The 20,981-nt window shown below is 55.9% G+C and overlaps 1 protein-coding gene across 1 annotated transcript; it reads right to left on the bottom strand.

Annotated features, from left to right (window-relative positions):
- Nucleotides 1-655: 655 nt before the first annotated feature.
- On the bottom strand, nt 656-20,454 carry LOC147113083 (molybdenum cofactor biosynthesis protein 1-like). The gene is made up of 6 exons (XM_085998240.1): nt 20,161-20,454; nt 9,680-9,812; nt 7,989-8,156; nt 6,697-6,861; nt 761-822; nt 656-670 (listed from the first exon to the last, which is right to left on the bottom strand). The coding sequence occupies exons 1-6, from the start codon at nt 20,338-20,340 to the stop codon at nt 656-658; spliced, it is 723 nt and encodes a 240-aa protein (XP_085854366.1). The 5' UTR covers nt 20,341-20,454.
- Between the last annotated feature and the right edge of the window lie 527 nt (nt 20,455-20,981).

The following is a 20,981-nucleotide window of genomic DNA, read 5'->3' as shown; positions in this document are numbered from 1 at the left end:
GGGAGAGAAGATGTTAAATGGGGGGTGGGGGGGAAGAACCAGTAAAACAGGAGGGGGGGGTAAACGGGAGGAGGGGGGGGGAAAGAGAAGATGTTAAACCGGGGCGGGGGGGGAAGAACCAGTAAAACGGGAGAGGGGGGGGGGGAGGAGATGTTAAACAGGGGGGGGGGGGGGGGAAGAACCAGTAAAACGGGAGAGGGGGGGGGGGGGGGAGGAGATGTTAAGCGGGAGAGGGGGGCGGGGGAAGAACCAGTAAAACGGGAGGGAGGGGGAGAACCGGCTAACTGAAAGGTCTTTTGGGAAATGGAAAATAAAAGTTAAGAGAGAGGACTCAAGAATAAATGGGGGCAAATAATATTTGTTCTAAGCCTTTACACCATGTTTATACTATTGATTCTGTTATAATAAAATGTCAATTGACTTGACTTTGGTCCATATATTATATATATTATTTAGCGTAACTGCACATCGGATATATATATTGTATATACTGCGTCAAAAATCTAATCAAAATCAATAAACTATAAATTTATAAAAAGGCTCGAGAAATGTAGTTGCGCCCCAGTCGGCATCGCACCAGGAAAGCAAACATAATAATTACCAGCTCAACACTGCATGTAATTAAATTCATGCTGATTAATTTATTACATACTTTTTAATTGTTGAAAAACTGAAGTGAAAGGTCAAAGTTCATAGTGCACATCCACAACTCAGCTGATAAGAGTACAAGTGCAGATAAGGTCAAACTTAAAACACTTGCCTTCACTGGATTATAGCCGAGATCGATAGCTTTGTTAATACCCTCCATCACCTTGTGAAAACCTGAGTGAAAAGAGATGACAGGGAGGTCAGCTGAACCATCGAGAACAACTTGCATCTTTAGAGTGCATTTAACATCAAGAAACGTCCCAGGGTACTTCGCTACTAGGCGTGAGAAAACGGACGCAGCAAGGGCCGTCTATTAGGAGGGCCGACCAAAAGCTTGATCGGAGAGATTGGAGGAGGTTTCTGTTTTGAAAGGAGGAACGAGAAGTGGAGCAGCAGAGGGTTTAAGGAGGGAATTCCAGAGAGCAGACCGAAGCTGGTTAGGCTGTAGGAGGGGGCTGGGCAGTTAGGGGATGAGTCAGAGGAAGAGAGACTTTGGGAGGGGATATAGAGTTGGAGGTGGTTGTGGATCATGCTCGGGGTAAAAATAGAAAAATCGGAGCAGGAGTAGGCCATTCGGCCCTTCGAGCCTGCTCCGCCATTCAATATGATCTTGGCTGATCTGTACTATCTCAATATCATATTCCCACTCTCTCCCCATACCCCTTGATGACTTTTGTGTCTAGAAATCTATCTATCTCCTTCTTAAATATACGCAGTGACTTGGCCACCACAGCCTTCTGTGGTAGAGAATTCCACAGGTTCACCACCCTCTGAGTGAAGAAAGTTCTCCTCATCTCAGTCCTAAATGTCCTGCCCCGTATCCTGAGACTGTTACCCCTTGTTCTAGACCCCCCAGCCAGGGGAAATATCCTCCTGCATCCAGTCTGTCTAACCCTGTCTGAATTTTATACGTTTCAATGAGATCCCCTCTCATTCTTCTAAACTCTAGTGAATACAGGCCTAGTCGACCCAATCTCTCCTCATACGACAGTCCTGCCATCCCAGGAATCAGTCTGGTGAACCTTCACTGCACTCCCTCTATGGCAAGTATATCCTTTCTTCGGTAAGGAGACCCAAACTGCACACAGTACGCCAGGTGTGGTCTCACCAAGGCCCTGTATAACTGTAGTAAGATGAAGGGGCAAATTTATGAACAAGGACAAGGTCTGGGGCGGTGGTGGTGGGGGGGGGGGGGGGGGGGGGGGGGGTGGGGGGAGAAAGAAGGAGCCAGTGTAAGACCGAGTAAGTGGGACTTGGTGCAGGACGGAATACATGTAGCACAGCTTCGGACAAGTCGAGAGTTTATGCAAGGTGCAGGCTGGGAGGCCAAGCAAGGTGGTGTGGGCAGTAAAGTTGGAACAGTGGAGTCCTGGTTTCAACAGCAGAGGAGCGAAGGTAGTGGCAGAAGCTGGTGATAGGCAGGTTTAAAGCTCAGCTCGGGACCCAACAGGACAAGGCAATTGCGAGCAGCCTGGTTCAGTCTGACAAGAGTGTTCAGTGGCAAGGGATGGGCGTTAGTGGTGGGGCGGGGGCGGGGAGCGGGGGTGTCAAAGATGATCGCTTCAGTTTCCCCAGAGGCTGAGTCGCGAGAAGCTGGTGACTCACCCGAGGCTCGGGTGTCAGGCGGGCAGCGCGGTAGCAGGGAGGCAGTGGAGAGATCGAGGGAAGAGGAGGAGGGATGGAGCTGGGGGCTACGTGCAAAAGTCGAGCCGAGACTTGAAGTCAGTGAGGGGTAACTGAGATCTTTTGGGGGCACCCCGGAAGGGAAGCATTTGCTTGGAGATTCGCCGGCTGGGTTTGGATAGGTAGGAATGGAACCATGGAAAGACGGCTCCGCTGAGTTGGGTGATGGACACCGGAGGAGGAGTGTGTGGTCAATCAGCAACAACAGCTTGCATTTATATAGCGCCTTTAACATAGTAAAACGTCCCAAGGCGATTCACAGGAGCGATTATCAAACAAAATTTGACACCGAGCCACATAAGGAGATATTAGGACAGATGGTCAAAGAGGTAGGTTTTAAGGAGCGTCTTAAAGGAGGAGAGTTGGAGAGGTTTAGGGAGGGAATTCCAGAGCTTAGGGCCCAGGCAGCAATGCTGCAGAAAGGGCCAGTCACAGTCAAAAAGAATGGGCTGTTTTTGGTGCTGAGAAGGGCAGAAACCAAACTGGAGGGATTCAAGCAGGGAGTTTCCAGAGAGATGGGCCTGGATGTGGAGACATGTTCCAGTGGTTGGTGGGGGAGAACTCCCCTGCTCGTCTACGAAATAGTGCCATGGGATCTTTAACATCCACCTGAGAGAGCAGACGGGGCCTCGCTTAACATCTCACCCGAAAGGCGGCACCTCGAACACTGCAGCACTCCCTCAGTACTGCCCTGGAGTGTCAGCCTAGATTGATGCGCTCAAGTCACAGGGCTGGAACTTGAATCCATGGCCTTTTGACTCAGAGGCCAACTGAGTCACGACTGACACAAAACAAAGGCTGTGCTTTCCCCTGTCACAGTCGAAAGTGAGGCGCGGATATTGGGGAAAAAGGACAGAATATGAAGGAAAGGCTCAAGTGTGGTTTTGGAGGCTGGTACGGATTTTTATAGGCATTGAATAGACGGACGGCGCTCGGACTGGCGTTGTTGGGCCTACAGCACCACTGTGTGGCAGCTGTGTGTAACTGCAGCGCAATTGCTGGGAAAGCTCTGAAAAATAAGAGATGAAATTGAAATTGTACAGATAGTATAAAGGATCACGTAAATAATCAAATTTAATCATCCAAACGACAGCAAGTGTTATGAGTACAAGGCTGGTTTGGATATTGAATAATGGGCTCGATTACAAAGGCTGGAATCTAATCGAGGGGGTGAATAATGCACGAACCCACGTGCTGCAATGCCAGATGGGAACAATAGCAAAATACACTTCACACCTAATCTCAGCCGTCTTTTGTCTCCACGTGTCCTGTTACCATTTCGTCTGGTTTTGAATACCTCTTAATGTCTCTTTTACTTCTTTTGTTTTATCGCAGCCCTGCCTTCTATCTATTTTATTTCCTTTCCAGTTTTGAAAAAGGGTTTCGACCCGAAACGTCAACTCTAATTTCTCTCCACGGATGTTGCCTGGCCTGCTGAGTTTTTCCAGCATTTTCTGTTGTTATGCCAGATGGGAACACTTGGTGTCACCAATGGGTGCACACATCCTGCGATTGTAGTGTCAGAGTGATGTACAGGAAACTCTTTATTATCCGGCACCAACGGGACCGGCGTGGTGCCGGTTTATCAAAAAGTCCGGATTACAGAGAGGTATAGTTAAAAGGTACGAGAGCTCCGTACACAGCAACAAATCCAGGCTTCCCTGTTGCTTAGCAACATGTGCAGGAACTCCGGCCACAGACCAAGCGTCCCTGTTGCTTAGCAACAAGTGCACGAACCCCAGTTACACAGCCACAGGTCCAGGAACTGCCACTAATATGAAGTAAAACTTACCTGAACCTACTCCTGAATTTGAACCTACTCCTGAATTTTGCCGGTTAACAGAGTTTCCTGTAGTCTGGCTTCCTGTCGATGTGTGCGTAGCCTGAATCCAGGGTCAGGGTCCGAGCCAGCGCGAAGTGGAGTGAGACTCCCGGAAGGAGAGGGTTTCGCCCCTCTTCACTTCGGAGTAGGTTTGGGCCTTGCCACCCGATTTACACTCAACAACAACTTGCATTTATACAGCGCCTTTAATGTAGTAAAATGTCCCAAGGCGCTTCACAGGAGCGATTATCAAACAAAACTTAACACTCGACGAGTTTAGCCGCACTTTGCTCTGCCGCTAACTTGCGGTGTGAGTGTGCGCAGTCGGCATATCTAAAGCAAAAAAAAAAAACGACTTGCATTTACATAGCGCTTTTCACGACCTCAGGACGTCCCAAAGTGCTTTACAGCCAATGAAGTACTTTTTGGGAGTGGAGTCACTGTTGTAATGTCGGAAACGCGGCAGCCAAGTTGTGCACAGCAAGCTCCCACAAACCGCAATGCGATAATGACCAGATAATCCGTTTTAGTGATCGAGGGATAAATATTGGCCAGGACACCGCCCTGCTCTTCTTTGAAATAGTGTCGTGAGATCTTTCACGTCCACCTGAGAGCAGACATGGTCTCGATTTCACGTCTCATCGGAAAGACGGCACCTCCGACAGTGCAGCACTCCCTCAGCACTGCACTGGAGTGTCAACCGAGATTTCGTCCCTGGAGTGGGACTTGAACCCACGACCTTCTGACTCCGAGGTGAGAGTGCTGCCCACTGAGCCACGGCTGACACCAAGATCAGAGGAATCTCGATAATGAAGCCCAGGGCAGGATCTCTGACTCAAGGCGCCGGCTGTGCATTTGAAGTTGCTGCCCCTTTTCCGCTAATATTTTCCCCCCTTCCATTTCCTCCTTCCTCGAATTCAGTTCCGCAGCTGTCACGCCCCGTTTCCCCCCCCACCCCCCAGTACCTCAATCAAGTGATTACTGTCGTTGGCTGAGCTTCGACAGCAGGCTATGCAACCATGGGGCTCATCACAGTCAAGTTCGATCTGGTCTACACACGGGTTCTTCCAGCAAGGGTCAGTGGATAGCGATGAGGAGAGGGAACCCTGGCTGCCAACCAGCCCCTCAACCCTAGGGCACAATGGCTAATTGTAGCAATCCCACTGTCTCCCCAGCAGAGGTCACATGACTCAGCAGTGACAGGGGATTGGTCAAAGTCTCGTGTGGGACCCGACATCACAGCCAGTCTGGACACATGGTCACGCCCACCCCCCCCCGCCTCCAGGACAAGGGCAGCAGGTGCATGGGAACAGCATCACCTCCAAGTCACACACACCTCTAGTATATCGCCGATCCTTCATCGCCGCTGGGTCAAAATCCTGGAACTCCCTCCCGAACAGCACTGTGGGAGTACCTTCCCCACACGGACTGCAGCGGTTCAGGAAGGCGGCGGCTCACCACCACCACCTTCTCGCGGACAACTAGGGATGGGCAATAAATGCTGGCCTTGACAGCGACGCCCACATCCCATGACATTTTTAAAAAGAGTTAATCTGGGACTTTCTGGGATCTGTATGGCTCAGCTGGTCATTGGATACAGTTGCTGAGGTGCCTAACGTGTACTTTTAGTCAAGGAGCGTCGACGGGGGCCTTGCAAATGCAAATGGCGTGATTGCATTTGTCCATCAGACTTGTAACAAGTGGAACAAGGACAGTGCAGTAGCGTAAAGCACGGGGGCAGCAATCCGATCTGCTCTGGCAGGAAGGGAGGGAGGGAGAAGGGTCACTGGGTGGGGTTAGGCAGTTTTGATTCTCCTCCACTGAAGTTGCAGACTTCAGCCATGACGCTGAAGACACAGGGCCAGGGCAAGAGCCAGGCTCCTACCCGAGGGGGGTGAAAAGAAAAAATCAGAATTGGGCACCGTCTCCTAGCAACCTGCTCTATAGGAGCACTACTGGGGGCCTTGGAACAGGCTGCCCAACCAGCTGCCCGCTGAGCTAGGGGAGGGAAGAGGGGCGTAAATCAAACAAAAAAAGATATTTAAACCTTCCAAAAATAACGTTCACCATCCCATTTCATTCTCCGGCATCAACGTCCAGAAGGAACGAATGCAAAATTAAAAAAAATTAAAATCCTAGATAGTGAAGGTGCCAGCAGGCGTGGCCCTGGTCTGGTCTGGGCCAAGTAGGGTGATCTCAACTAGCTGGAGAGCAGGAGTGGGGGAAAATGCCCAGTGGGGATTGATTGGGGCTGCCTGCTCAGAGTCACCGTCCAGCGGCCTATCGCTGAAGGGTGACGGAAGGAATCAGGCTCGCTCCTCCGCACGGCGGCGGCTGTCTGGGGCCCAGTCACGAGGAACGGGCAGTCGGGGCAAAGTATTTGGGAGACTTCTCTGAAGGCCGAAGCCAAACAAGAACTCAGCACCTCGGAGAGAGAGAGAAAGGGAGAGGGAGAGGGAGAGAGAGAGAGAGAGAGAGAGAGAGAGAGAGAGAAAGCTGCGAGGGCTGGGGCGGGGAATTACATAAATATGTAGGATCCATACCTCGTCTTCGCGCGATAAACTCAAACTTGGCGGGGACCAGCGTATCCAGGCTGACGTTGAGCAGGTTCACACCAGCCTCCTTTAGGCCTGGCAGAAGCCTGGCTAAATTGATGCCGTTGGTGGTAACAGCGATAGTTTTGAGCTTTTCCAGCTTCCGCAGTCGAGCTGTTTGGGGGGGAAAAAAGAGAAAAAAAGCAAACATGAGGAACGAGGAAAGATGGGAAACGCCCGGTTAAAAGGTGTCCCCCTTTTCAAAGTGAACAACATGCATTTATATAACGCCTTTAACGTAGTAAAATGTCCCAAGGTGCTTCACAGGAACCTTATCAAAACAAAATTTGACACCGAGCCACATAAGGAGATACTAGGACAGGAAGAGGTAGGTTTTAAGGAGCTCCTTAAAAGGAGGAGAGAGATAGAGAGAGGCGGAGAGGTTTAGGGAGGGAATTCCAGAGCTTATGGCCTAAACAGCTGAAGGAACGGCCGTCAATGGCGAGCGATGAAAATCGGGAATGTGCAACAGGCCAGAATTGGAGGAGCGCAGAGATGAATGCGATGTTCAGTGTGGCCGATGATATACACAGACCACGTATGCTGTTATATAGTAACGAGGGCAGTGGCTGTGTCTAGGTTGCCTTTTCTACGGAGGCCAAGCGCTTGGCTTGAGGAAAGCTGCCTGCTGCTAAGCTGGAGCAGTGTTTGAAGATAAGCAGCCTGTCCTGACAAAGTGAGTGAGCCGAGCCAAAAAAACCCGACCATCTACCTGCTCACCTCCGCCGTCTCGGGGAAAGGCTGGAAATGGGCATGTCCTGATGCCAATTAGAAGCTTCCATTGCAGCTGTTCAGGGAAGTTCAACGGTAGAATGGCGGTCGCTGGTAAATCCCCAGCTTCTCCACCCCCTGCACCCCCCACCCCGGCCAAACTCGGGGACAGGCCGAGTCATCAAGGTCAACAAAAAACAGCCAGAAATAACTGGCTTTCCTGTTAAAAAAATAAATAAATAATTTCTTCCTAAAATTTTGCAGTTGTTTTAAGAATACGATATTTGATCCAATCAAGTCCAAGTGCGACATGCATTTTGCATCTGAGCCGACCCCGCTCCGAGAATTTAGATCTCCCGTGGTGTTGCTCACAGTCCTTGTACTCCCAGATACCAGCCTCTTCCCCCGCGCCCCCCACCATTAGCCAGGTGGGCTCTCCAAATCCTACTCCCTAGTAACCTCGGCTTTCGCCCGCCGTGAGGTGTCGGTAAGCATAACCCACGCCATTTGGAGGCACCATCTGAACTTACTGACAATCTGCAACACATCGGGCCTGATGAGTGGCTCGCCGCCCGTCAGTCGGATTTTATCGACTCCTTCCCTCACAAAGAGCCCGGCCAGGGCGATGATCTCCTCGGTGGTGAGCACCTGCGATTTAGGGGTGAGCTTCACCCCGTCCTCGGGCATGCAGTACTGGCCTACAGGGGAGGGGCAAGGCAGAAACAGCCAGTCAGCTGGGACACCAATCACCAATACCAGGTGGGGGAAAGGAAGAGGAGCCCGTCCTCCTTCAATGCCGCGGGAGATTAAAAAAACACAATAGCGGCATCGCAGGAGGGAGGGAAATACTCCACGTCTGTTTCACTGGATAAAACGTTAATATTTAGGGTGAAACATAGAATCACAGAGCACAGAATTCGGCCCATCCTGTTAGTGCCGGCTTTTTGACAGAGCTGTTCAATTTACAGTCGCTTCATAGATTCTGTCTCACATTCAACACCTGCACGTCCCTGTGGCCCAGTGAGAGTCAGTGCCTGTGGAACTGTACCCCAGTGAGAGTCGGTGCCAGGGGAACTGTACCCCAGTGAGAGTCAGTGCCAGTGGAACTGTACCCCAGTGAGAGTCAGTGCCAGGGGAACTGTACCCCAGTGAGAGTCAGTGTCTGTGGAACTGTACCCCAGTGAGAGTCAGTGTCTGTGGAACTGTACCCCAGTGAGAGTCAGTGCCAGGGGAACTGTATCCCAGTGAGAGTCAGTGTCTGTGGAACTGTACCCCAGTGAGAGTCGGTGCCAGGGGAACTGTACCCCAGTGAGAGTCAGTGCCAGGGGAACTCTACCCCAGTGAGAGTCAGTGCCAGGGGAACTGTACCCCAGTGAGAGTCAGTGCCAGGGGAACTGTACCCCAGTGAGAGTCAGTGCCAGGGGAACTCTACCCCAGTGAGAGTCAGTGCCAGGGGAACTGTACCCCAGTGAGAGTCAGTGCCAGGGGAACTCTACCCCAGTGAGAGTCAGTGCCAGGGGAACTGTACCCCAGTGAGAGTCAGTGCCAGGGGAACTGTACCCCAGTGAGAGTCAGTGCCAGGGGAACTGTACCCCAGTGAGAGTCAGTGTCAGGGGAACTGTACCCCAGTGAGAGTCAGTGCCAATAATGTTGCCGGTTCGATCCCTTTATTCTGCCCGTGCGAGGGCTCAGCGTCAACGTGGCCTGTTTTTGTAACTTCCATGTTTCACCTCGGTTCTCCTGCGCCGTGATGGGGGGTTTTATTTTGTTGTAAAAAACGTTGGCACTGAGGGAGGGAACCTTTTCCTACCTTTCAGCACCGAGCTCTCCCAGGCCAAGTGCGGCACCGGCGGGACTGCAAAATAAAACGGGGTTCGGCCCCAAACTCAGGGAGAAGCAGCCCCCTCTTCTTCAAACCCACGCTGCCATCTTAACCCCCTCCCGCCTGCATCGCTCCCGTTCGGGGGGAGGTGGGCTAAAAGGGAACCTCACCCACCGGGACAAGGCAGAGGGGGCTTTACTCAGCACCAGCTCGCGCTCCAGCTGACCGTAATAACACTTTTAGGAACAGTTCTCTGTTCCCCAGCACAAACCTCGTTCATTCGATCAAAGAAAAGACTTTACAATTTGAAATGCACACTCCTCCGTCCGAACTGAGTGTCGAATATTTTATCGGACTGTGCTGGTTACCAGGATTTTGAAGGGTTGAAGATGAACTTACATCGCAGATTACACTTCTCCGTCAGTGAGATCCGCAGGTAGCTGTGCTGCCTCCCAAAACTGTCCGTCAGGAAGGCGGAAAATGGCAGCGGCTCACGGATGAAGGGTCTCCCCTCCCGTGGGCCCATTGGATGCTGAAAAGGAGAAAAAAAAGGTGATGGAGGTTCACGTTTCACAATACTTCAAAACTTGTCCTAAAGTTCAACTTTGCGACCAACTCATGCTCTACTTTAATTAGAGGGACGGGGCGAGGGAGAGAGAGGGAGGGGGCGAGAGAGGGCGGGGGCGAGAGAGGGCGGGGGCGAGAGAGGGCGAGGGCGAGAGAGGGCGAGGGCGAGAGAGGGCGAGGGCGAGGGCGAGGGCGAGGGCGAGAGAGGGCGAGGGCGAGGGCGAGAGAGGGCGAGGGCGAGGGCGAGGGCGAGAGAGGGCGAGGGCGAGAGAGGGCGAGGGCGAGAGAGGGCGAGGGCGAGAGAGGGCGAGGGCGAGAGAGGGCGAGGGCGAGAGAGGGCGAGGGCGAGGGCGAGAGAGGGCGAGGGCGAGAGAGGGCGAGGGCGAGAGAGGGCGAGGGCGAGAGAGGGCGAGGGCGAGAGAGGGCGAGGGCGAGAGAGGGCGAGGGCGAGAGAGGGCGAGGGCGAGGGCGAGAGAGGGCGAGGGCGAGCGAGGGCGAGGGCGAGGGAGGGCGAGGGCGAGAGAGGGCGAGGGCGAGAGAGGGCGAGGGCGAGAGAGGGCGAGGGCGAGAGAGGGCGAGGGAGGGCGAGGGCGAGAGAGGGCGAGGGCGAGAGAGGGCGAGGGCGAGAGAGGGCGAGGGCGAGAGAGGGCGAGGGCGAGAGAGGGCGAGGGCGAGAGAGGGCGAGGGCGAGAGAGGGCGAGAGAGGGCGAGGGCGAGAGAGGGCGAGAGAGGGCGAGGGCGAGAGAGGGCGAGGGCGAGAGAGGGCGAGGGCGAGAGAGGGCGAGGGCGAGAGAGGGCGAGAGAGGGCGAGGGCGAGAGAGGGCGAGGGCGAGAGAGGGCGAGGGCGAGAGAGGGCGAGGGCGAGAGAGGGCGAGGGCGAGAGAGGGCGAGGGCGAGAGAGGGCGAGAGAGGGCGAGGGCGAGAGAGGGCGAGGGCGAGAGAGGGCGAGGGCGAGAGAGGGCGAGGGCGAGAGAGGGCGAGGGCGAGGGCGAGCGAGGGCGAGGGCGAGGGAGGGCGAGGGCGAGAGAGGGCGAGGGCGGGCGAGGGCGAGGGAGGGCGAGGGAGGGCGAGGGCGAGGGAGGGCGAGGGCGAGGGCGAGGGCGAGGGAGGGCGAGGGAGGGCGAGGGAGGGCGAGGGCGAGGGCGAGGGAGGGCGAGGGAGGGCGAGGGCGAGGGAGGGCGAGGGAGGGGGCGAGGGCGAGGGAGAGGGAGAGAGAGGGCGAGGGCGAGAGAGGGCGAGGGCGAGAGAGGGCGAGGGCGAGGGCGAGAGAGGGCGAGGGCGAGGGCGAGAGAGGGCGAGGGCGAGGGCGAGAGAGGGCGAGGGCGAGAGAGGGCGAGAGAGGGCGAGGGCGAGAGAGGGCGAGGGCGAGAGAGGGCGAGGGCGAGAGAGGGCGAGGGCGAGAGAGGGCGAGGGCGAGAGAGGGCGAGGGCGAGAGAGGGCGAGGGCGAGCGAGGGCGAGGGCGAGCGAGGGCGAGGGCGAGCGAGGGCGAGGGCGAGCGAGGGCGAGCGAGGGCGAGGGCGAGCGAGGGCGAGGGCGAGCGAGGGCGAGGGCGAGAGAGGGCGAGGGCGAGAGAGGGCGAGGGCGAGAGAGGGCGAGGGCGAGAGAGGGCGAGGGCGAGAGAGGGCGAGGGCGAGAGAGGGCGAGGGCGAGAGAGGGCGAGGGCGAGAGAGGGCGAGGGCGAGGGCGAGAGAGGGCGAGGGCGAGAGAGGGCGAGGGCGAGAGAGGGCGAGGGCGAGAGAGGGCGAGGGCGAGAGAGGGCGAGGGCGAGAGAGGGCGAGGGCGAGAGAGGGCGAGGGCGAGGGCGAGAGAGGGCGAGGGCGAGGGCGAGGGCGAGAGAGGGCGAGGGCGAGAGAGGGCGAGGGCGAGAGAGGGCGAGGGCGAGAGAGGGCGAGGGCGAGAGCGAGAGAGGGCGAGGGCGAGAGAGGGCGAGGGCGAGAGAGGGCGAGAGAGGGAGAGGGCGAGAGAGGGCGAGGGCGAGAGAGGGCGAGAGAGGGCGAGGGCGAGAGAGGGCGAGGGCGAGAGAGGGCGAGGGCGAGGGCGAGAGAGGGCGAGAGAGGGCGAGGGCGAGAGAGGGCGAGGGCGAGAGAGGGCGAGGGCGAGAGAGGGCGAGAGAGGGCGAGAGAGGGCGAGGGCGAGAGAGGGCGAGAGAGGGCGAGAGAGGGCGAGGGCGAGAGAGGGCGAGGGCGAGAGAGGGCGAGGGCGAGAGAGGGCGAGAGAGGGCGAGGGCGAGAGAGGGCGAGAGGGGGCGAGGGCGAGAGGGGGCGAGGGCGAGAGGGGGCGAGGGCGAGAGGGGGCGAGGGCGAGAGGGGGCGAGGGCGAGAGGGGGCGAGGGCGAGAGGGGGCGAGGGCGAGAGGGGGCGAGGGCGAGAGGGGGCGAGGGCGAGAGGGGGCGAGGGCGAGAGGGGGCGAGGGCGAGAGGGGGCGAGGGCGAGAGGGGGCGAGGGCGAGAGGGGGCGAGGGCGAGAGGGGGCGAGGGCGAGAGGGGGCGAGGGCGAGAGGGGGCGGGGGCGCGAGGGCGAGAGGGGGCGAGGGCGAGAGAGGGCGAGGGCGAGAGAGGGCGAGAGAGGGCGAGAGAGGGCGAGGGCGAGAGAGGGCGAGGGCGAGGGCGAGAGAGGGCGAGGGCGAGAGAGGGCGAGGGCGAGAGAGGGCGAGGGCGAGAGAGGGCGAGGGCGAGAGAGGGCGAGGGCGAGAGAGGGCGAGGGCGAGAGAGGGCGAGGGCGAGAGAGGGCGAGGGCGAGAGAGGGCGAGGGCGAGAGAGGGCGAGGGCGAGAGAGGGCGAGGGCGGGGGCGAGAGGGGGCGGGGGCGAGAGGGGGCGGGGGCGAGAGGGGGCGGGGGCGCGAGGGCGAGAGGGGGCGGGGGCGAGAGGGGGCGGGGGCGAGAGGGGGCGAGGGCGAGGGGGGCGAGGGCGAGGGCGAGGGGGCGAGGGCGAGGGGGCGAGGGCGAGGGGGGCGAGGGCGAGGGGGGCGAGGGCGAGGGGGGCGAGGGCGAGGGGGGCGAGGGCGAGGGGGGCGAGGGCGAGGGGGGCGAGGGCGAGGGGGGCGAGGGCGAGGGGGGCGAGGGCGAGGGGGCGAGGGCGAGGGGGGCGAGGGCGAGGGGGGCGAGGGCGAGGGGGGCGAGGGCAAGGGGGGCGAGGGCGAGGGCGAGGGGGGCGAGGGCGAGGGGGGCGAGGGCGTGAGGGGGCGAGGGCGAGAGGGGGCGAGGGCGAGGGAGGGCGCGAGCGGGGCGAGGGAGGGGGCGAGGGAGGGCGCGAGGGGGTCGAGGGAGGGCGCGAGCGGGGCGAGGGAGGGCGCGACCGGGGTCGAGGGAGGGCGCGAGGGGGTCGAGGGAGAGCGCGAGGGGGGCCGAGGGAGAGCGCGAGGAGGGAGAGCGTGAGCGCGAGGGGGGCGAGGGAGAGCGCGAGGGGGGCGAGGGAGAGAGCGAGGGGGCGAGGGAGAGAGCGAGGGGGGCGAGGGAGAGCGCGCGGGGGGCGAGGGAGAGCGCGAGGGGGGCGAGGGAGAGCGCGAGGGGGGCGAGGGAGAGCGCGAGGGGGGCGAGGGAGAGCGCGAGGGGGGCGAGGGAGAGCGCGAGGGGGGGCGAGGGAGAGCGCGAGGGGGCGAGGGAGAGCGCGAGGGGGGCGAGGGGAGCGCGAGGGGGGCGAGGGGAGCGCGAGGGGGGCGAGGGAGAGCGCGAGGGGGCGAGGGAGAGCGCGAGGGGGCGAGGGAGAGCGCGAGGGGGCGAGGGAGAGCGCTAGGGGGCGAGGGAGAACGCTAGGGGGGCGAGGGAGAGCGGGAGGGAGGCGAGGGAGCGAGCGAGGGGGGCGATGGAGGCGAGGGCGAGAGGATAGAGAATGCGGGTGAGAGACAGACACAGACACATAGTCAGAAAATGCCTGGTCGGGATAGATAGATAAAGAGACACACTTCTATGCACTCAGAAAGAGTTGAAAGAAATCGAAAGACACTTTGGCGGGTGAGAGAGGTAAAGTGAGAGTCCTTTGTACAATCTGATAACATTGACAGTTCGGAACAGTCCCCGTGCTGACCCAATGACCTCTCCAGGGTATCGGACTTTGGATTCACCAACAAGAGAAGCTGGAAGCGAAGGGCAAGAGCACCGAGACCTTACAGATTACTGAACCCTGTTACGGTAAAGAACCTTTTCCTAATTCTTGCATATTCACAAACATCACCAGGGCACAGTGACATTTTACCGTAGGAACAACCATAACCAATCCCGTCACTGTATACACAGATATAGTAACTCATTTCCCAGAAACTGATCACAAACAGTTTTGAAGAAGGGTCAAACCCGAAACGTCAACTCAAATTTCTCTCCACGGATGTTGCCTGACCTGCTGAGTTTTTCCAGCATTTTCTGTTGTTATTTCGGATTTCCAACATCTGCAGTATTTTGCTATCGTACAAACAGTATGACGTTCGTATCCCGCCCACCACTCCCTTCCTGAGGTTCCTTGACCCTGCCAAAAACAACTCACATTTATATAACGCCTTTAACATAGTAAAATGTCCCAAGGTGCTTCACAGGAGCCTTATCAAACAAAAACTGACCCCAGCCTCATAAGGAGATATTGGGGCAGTAATTCCTCCCCAAACGCGTGAGTACGGAAGGGGTACTCACGCGTCTGGCCGGAGGAAATGCCGGTTTTCAGCATGCACAGCGCATGCGCTGAAAACCGGCATTTCCTCTCCTCTAACCCAAGAGGTGAAGAGGCTAGCGCGTGCGCTGTAGGGGGCAGCGCGTGCGTCTTGGATTTCCTCTGTTTTGGGGGATTTGCGCATGTCTAAAGGCCTCCGGTCTTTACGTTTGTAAAAAGCACACGCAAGTATTTACTTTTACAGGTAAGTGGTGTTTTAGTGTAATTTAGAATTTTTTTTCCCCACAGGTTTATTATTTTAAAGAATCTACAATAAGGTAAGTTTAGTTTTAGACCCTTTTTATTAAAAATTAATTTTTTTCAAAAAAAGTAATTGTTTAAATTTTTTTTTCCAACTTATTTATACTTAATTTAATGATTGGGATGTTTTTAAAATTTTTATTTAAAGTTTAAATAGTGTTTTGGGCCCCCATCGTTTTCATGAGTTTGACAGTTCTTACTCTCAAACTCATGAATGAACCTTCCCCTCCCCCGATTGGTTGTACAGTGCTCACCTGATCCCAGCCGGCACATCGCACTAACTACGCCGCTGGATCAGGTAAGCACCGCGCGCTGACATCTGAACCGGGCCTGTGACAGGAAATGCGAGCAGGCCCGGGCTTCAGATGTCAGCGCGCAGGGTGAGTGCAGATCGGGGGCTCGCACGCGCGGCAAGCCCCCGACACCAAGTTCTGGGCCATTAGGACAGATGACCAAAAACAGAAAGTGCAGGCCAGGCAATGCAGTGGATGCACACAGAGGAGTTCCCCAATATTCGGTACTAAACCACTGCTGTTTTTGCTCTCTGTTAATGGCTGGGGTTTGGGGGTACAGGATACAATTTCAAAATTTGCTGATGACACAAAACTTGGAAGTGTAGTGAACAGTGAGGAAGCTAGTGATAGACTTCAAGAGCACATAGACAGGCTGGTGGAATGGGCAGAATCACGAGTAATAAAAATGGAATTTGACTTATTCAGTCACCATAAACTGGTGACCCTGATCATTGGTTAAGATTTAGAGCAGCTTTAACTAGAAATAACTTACCTGTGATAACTGCAGCACTGAGCTATGACAGACCAGATCAAACTGTTGTGTTTGTTCAGCTGCCGAGGCGGGAGCTGTGTTCAACCTGGCCTGTCCCTTTAACACCACGGCCCAGGCAGTGCCCAGGGTGGGGAGAAGTGGATTCAAAAAGATAAGAATTACAGGCAAGTTGCCAGCCGATGTTTCTGTGGCTTGGCAGCTCTGCCTACCCTTAAGGAGAGGCCAGGTTATTAAGGTTGGAAGAAAACAGCAGGAAATGACCGTCTTTCCACCCCATCCCACCTTCTTTAATACACTTTTGATATTTTGAAAGACTGACGTCTGAACTTTAACACCTGAAGTGTGGCAGATAGAACAGGAACGACGACTTACTGATGATCAAAGAGAGCGAGACAGATGACAAACACTCTCACACGAAGCTGTGGCTTTTTGATGAGAGAATGAAAGATCTGACTTTCATTTATACAGCGCTTCACAACCTCAGGATGTCCTAAAGACGGGTACCACTTTTCCCAAAACTGGCAATTCTCACTCCAAGCGAGTGAGCCTCGATAGGTTTGCCTCCATGACGAACTATGTGACAGATAATTTGCTTATGAACATGCAACACAAAGATGGCAATCCCAGCTCGGTTAAAGGGCCCCACTCGGTTAAACTGGCTGCTCCCTTCCAGGTGATGACTGGCCTGCTCTGTGCTTCCATTATATTTTGTTTCTATTCCAGCACTGACATTGTTTTCCCCTTCCCCCCACCCCGTTCTTGGCTCACGCCAATGCGGCATGACACCACCATAACATAAATGACGTATGCTTGGAGCCCTTGTTTGCTCATCACTCATAACAACAACTTGCATTTATATAGCACCTCTAACGTAGTAAAACGTCCCAAGGCACTTCACAGGGGCATTACCAAATAAAGTTTGACACCGAGCAACATAAGGAGATATTAGGACAGGTGACCAAAAGCTCGGTCAAAGAGGTAGGTTTTAAACAGCGTCTTAAAGGAGGAGAGAGAGGCGGAGAGGCGGAGAGGTTTAGGGAGGGAATTCCAGGGCTTAGGGCCCCGGCAGCTGAAGGCACGGCCGCCAGTGGTGACATAATGAAAATCGGGGATGCGCAAGAGGTCAGAATTGTAGGAGTGTCGAGATCTCGGAGGGTTGTATGGCTGGAGGAGGCTAGAGATAGGGAAGGGCAATGGAGAGATTTGAATACTAGGATGAGAATTTTAAAATCGAAGAGTTGTCGGACTGGGAACCGACGTAGGTCAGCGAGCATAGGGGCGAGGGGTGAACGGGACTTGGTGCGAGTTAGAAACATAGAAGATAGGAGCAGGAGTAGGCCATTCGGCCCCTCGAGCCTGCTCCACCATTCAATGCGATCATGGCTGATCATCCAAATTCAGTACCCTGTCCCTGCTTTCTCCCCATGGCCCTTGAGCCTTAAGAAATATATCTAACTCCTTAGGACACGGGCAGCAGAGTTTTGGATGAGCTCAAGTTTACTGAGGGTGCAAGATGGGAGGCTGGTCAGGAAAGCATTGGAATAGTCAAGTCTAGAGGTAACAAAGACATGGATGAGCGTTTCAGCAGCAGATGAGCTGAGGCAAGGGCGGAGACAGGTGATGTTACGGAGGTGGAAGTAGGCAGTCTTGGTGATGGAGAGGATTACGGGGCCGGAATCTCAGCTCAGGGTCAAACAGGACGCGGAGGTTGCAAACATCTTCACTGCCTCTGGGCCTAATTGCGGCATTTTGAAATATGCCAATAGAAAGTCAGGCGGACGAGATTTTTCTGGGTTGTTCCGCCTGCCAAATAACAGAACGATCAGACGTGGCTCTGTGCCTTCCCAAACCAAGCAAAAGTTACTGAAGCTTTGCAAAACAACTTCTCATCACAACAGCCCCCTTTTAGCAGGAACCAAACCAGTCAGCTCCCACTCGTGGGGAGCGAGACCATCCAATTTAGTTTAAAATAAATTTTATGTATCTAAAGTAAATGCAGCTCCATTTTTTTTTTTTTAAGATTGTGGAGGACCCCCAACAAATATTCACACAGATCCAGAGGCTGCCAGGCAAACACTGGCACACGCCTCAAGTACCCAGGCCAATATTGACATACTTCTGGGAACTTGCTGCAATTACTGGCGTACTGCTGGGAAACCCTTCCTCTCCAGCTGATGATGCATTATTGGCGGCCCATAGCCAACAAATACTGACACACTCCCAGTGACCCTGCTACAAGTACTGACACCGTCCAGGAAAATCTAACACTGGCACAATCCTGGAGACCCTCTGCAAATACTGAACCCACCTCAGAACCCCCAGCTCATACACTCATTTCTACTCCCGCTTAGGGAGGGCGGTCAGGCGCTGGTGTGCCTTCGCACCCAGGCTGCGACTTTCCGTCTTCAGACGCTGCAGATACCTGTACATCGAGAATCCTCCGAGATGGTGTGCGCTGGCGACGTATTTCTTCCGCCAGCTGCACGGCCTCAATTACGACACGCAGCTCCTGTTTGTGAAAGTGGGCGGCACGCGTGCCAGCCTGCGGGAACTGCCTGTCTTCTACCAGGAACTGCTATGGGTTTGGAACTACGTCGCTTCCAGGCGGAGCTCTCCCCCATCAGGAGTGGCGGCTGTCCTTCGGGAGCCGCTGCTCAGGAATCCGCACCTCCACGACCGCGGGTTCGGGTGGCTGGCGAAGCGCAGGGCTGTGCCTGGCAAGGTGACCAGAGTCGGGGACCTGCTCGATGGCGGAGGAGCGGGCTGGATGGCGCCGGAGGAGCTGGCGCGGTGCCTGTCTTGGGCCAACGTCCGGCTCGCGGTCAAAGCCATTGAGTCGGTGAAAGTGGCACTGGGCCCCGGCTCCACTAGGTGTATCGAGGTGGCTCAAGCACGTGGGGTGATCCCGTCCGAGCTTTCCCCCGTTCGGACGGAATTCCTCATCGGCGCCCGGCCCCGAAACTCCCCTCGGGAACCGGCGCCTCACAACTTGAGCCGTCTCGAGGAAATACCCTCCGTGCCTTTTCATTCCGCGCGGAGGGGTTTCCTGTACGGGCTGCTCCTGCACACTCTCCACTTTGCCATCTTCGTCTGCCGTCCGAACACGCCTTGGCGTGGCGTCTTGCCGACCGGCAGAGGTCCCCAATGGAGGGCTCTCTACGCGGGAGTCCTCCCTTGTTCCATCGGGGACTTGGCCTGGAGGGTGTTGCATGGAGCGGTCCCATGCAATATGGTTTTAAACAGGTTCACGGACTCCCAGGCCGCCTGCATTTTTTGCGGCCTGGAGGAGTCCGTGTTTCATGTCTACGTCGAGTGCGAGAGGTTGCAGCTCCTCTTCCATTACTTGAAGGGGCTACTCCTCGATTTTTGGTTGCACTTCAGTCCCACGCTCTTGATCTACGGTCACCCGGTGCGGAGGGGAGCGGGCAGGTTGGAGGACCTCCTCGTGGGACTGCTCCTGGGCCTGGCTAAAAAAGCCATCAATTGGTCCAGCCAGCGGGCGGTCGAGGGGGTCGTTCAGACAGATTGCCTGCCTCTCTTCCGCGGCTATGTTCGCGCCCGGGTGGCCCTGGAGATGGAGCACGCGGTGTCCGCCGGCACGCTTGAGTACTTCCGCGACCGGTGGGCGCCGGGGGGACTGGAGTGCATCATCAACCCGGATAATCAAATTTTAATTTAATTTGTTTAAGTTTTATTTGAACTTTTGTTAATTTACAGTCAATTTGTTTAAGCACCAACCAAAAAAGAGTACACTCATTTCTGCAAGACAGTTTTTGCTTTGGGTATCTGATAATATCATGGCAGAAAACAGGGTTTCCCCCCCAAACAATGCAACAGAAACAAGATGCTCCTAAGTAAACAAATATAGAAAAGTGGAGAATTCGAGAGGTTGCATGCCCGAGTCTAGAAGGTTAGAAATCTGAGAGTGGTCCCACTCTGGTCTGAGTCAGAAAGTCGTGAGTTCAAGTCCAACTCCAAGAGACTTGAGCCCACAATCCAGGCTGACACTCCCAGTACAGTGCGGAGGGAGTGCTGCACTGTCGGAGGTGCCGTCTTTCAGATAAGACGTTAAACGGCGACCCCGTCAGCTCTCTCACCCGATGTAAAAGATCCCATGGCACTATTTCGAAGAAGAGCAGGGGCATTCTCCCTGCTGTCCTGGCCCATATCCTTGAACCAACATCACTCAAAACAGCTTTTCAATCACTAAAAACAAATCATCTGGTCATTTTCACATTGCTGTTTGTGGGAGCTTGCTGTGCGCAGATCGGTTGCCATGTTTCCTACATTACAACAGTGACTACACTTTAAAAAAAAAAGTACTTATCTTTGGCTGTAAAGCGCTTTGGGACGTCCTGAGGCACGATATAAAAAGGGAATTTGAAAACCTATATAACACACAAGTACCCAGGAGTTTACATGCGTTTTCACTTTCTGCTCGCCAGATCTCACTGCCCAACAGCAGTGACAGCTCTTGGCGAGGACATCTAGAGCTAGTGCCAACTGTTAAAATGGTCCATTGCCGGGATTTTAAAAAGCAAAATCTGGAGGCTGGACAACAGTGTCAACGGAGGAAAGAGGCGACCAGCTCCAGCACAATTCACAGATTTAAAAACTTTGGCAAAACTCACTTCTGCATCGACCCCCTCCAATGCAGGCTCCGGTTGCCGGGCACTCGCCACCCATTTCTCGCTGAGGGCGTAGCTCCCGCAGTGGAACTGGTGAGTGCACGCCAGCTGCGCTGCTCGGTGCAGGGCTGCCAGAGAGAGGGACCTGGGCAAAGAAGCTGCTGCCGCCGCTGCCAGTCTCATGCTGCCGAATACCGTGCGCCAGCCCCGCGCCGCGGAATAGAACACCAGCCCGGGAAACAGCTGTCAATTAAACTGGCCAGTGGGCGGTCCGGCCCGCAGCCGCCGCCCCAGTGCGCATGCTCGCCGCCGCCCCGCGCACCGCACTCTGGGACTTGTAGTGCCTTGGGCCCGCCGCCGCCCTAGTGCGCATGCTCGCTGCAGCCCCGCGCACCGCACTCTGGGACTTGTAGTGCCTTTGGCCCCCCCCCCAGTGAAAGCCATTGGCGGAGGAGAGGCTGGGGACTACAACCCGCGCCAGCGCTCCTTTTGACCCCTTTTCACAGGCTGCAATTTGGAAGGAGGTTTTTAAAAAAAAAATGAGCCATGTAGCAAAGTGCGGAGTGACTGCCTGCTCTCCCCCCCCCCCCCGTCCCACAACTGTTTGGGATTGAAAAACAAAATCTGGCGTTGTGCCGTCAGGGTGACAAGGCAGATTCAGGCAACGACAGGCCCTTTAGTCTGCCTTCAATCCCTGGTAAAACTTGAGGATTATCTCTGAGTAAACTCCAGTCAACACCAAGTGCAAAGGGAAAGATTACGCCAGATCCACCTCCTCGACTTTTTTTTGAGGAGGTGAAATCACAGGTGGATACTGGAAAATC

The sequence above is a fragment of the Somniosus microcephalus genome, chromosome 9 (assembly GCF_052327205.1).
Source record: "Somniosus microcephalus isolate GS21.2 chromosome 9, FLI_Smic_1.0, whole genome shotgun sequence".
Taxonomy (NCBI): Eukaryota; Metazoa; Chordata; class Chondrichthyes; order Squaliformes; family Somniosidae; genus Somniosus; species Somniosus microcephalus.
The sequence above is the reverse complement of the archived record's forward strand: the minus strand, read 5'-3'. Positions and strand labels throughout refer to the sequence as shown.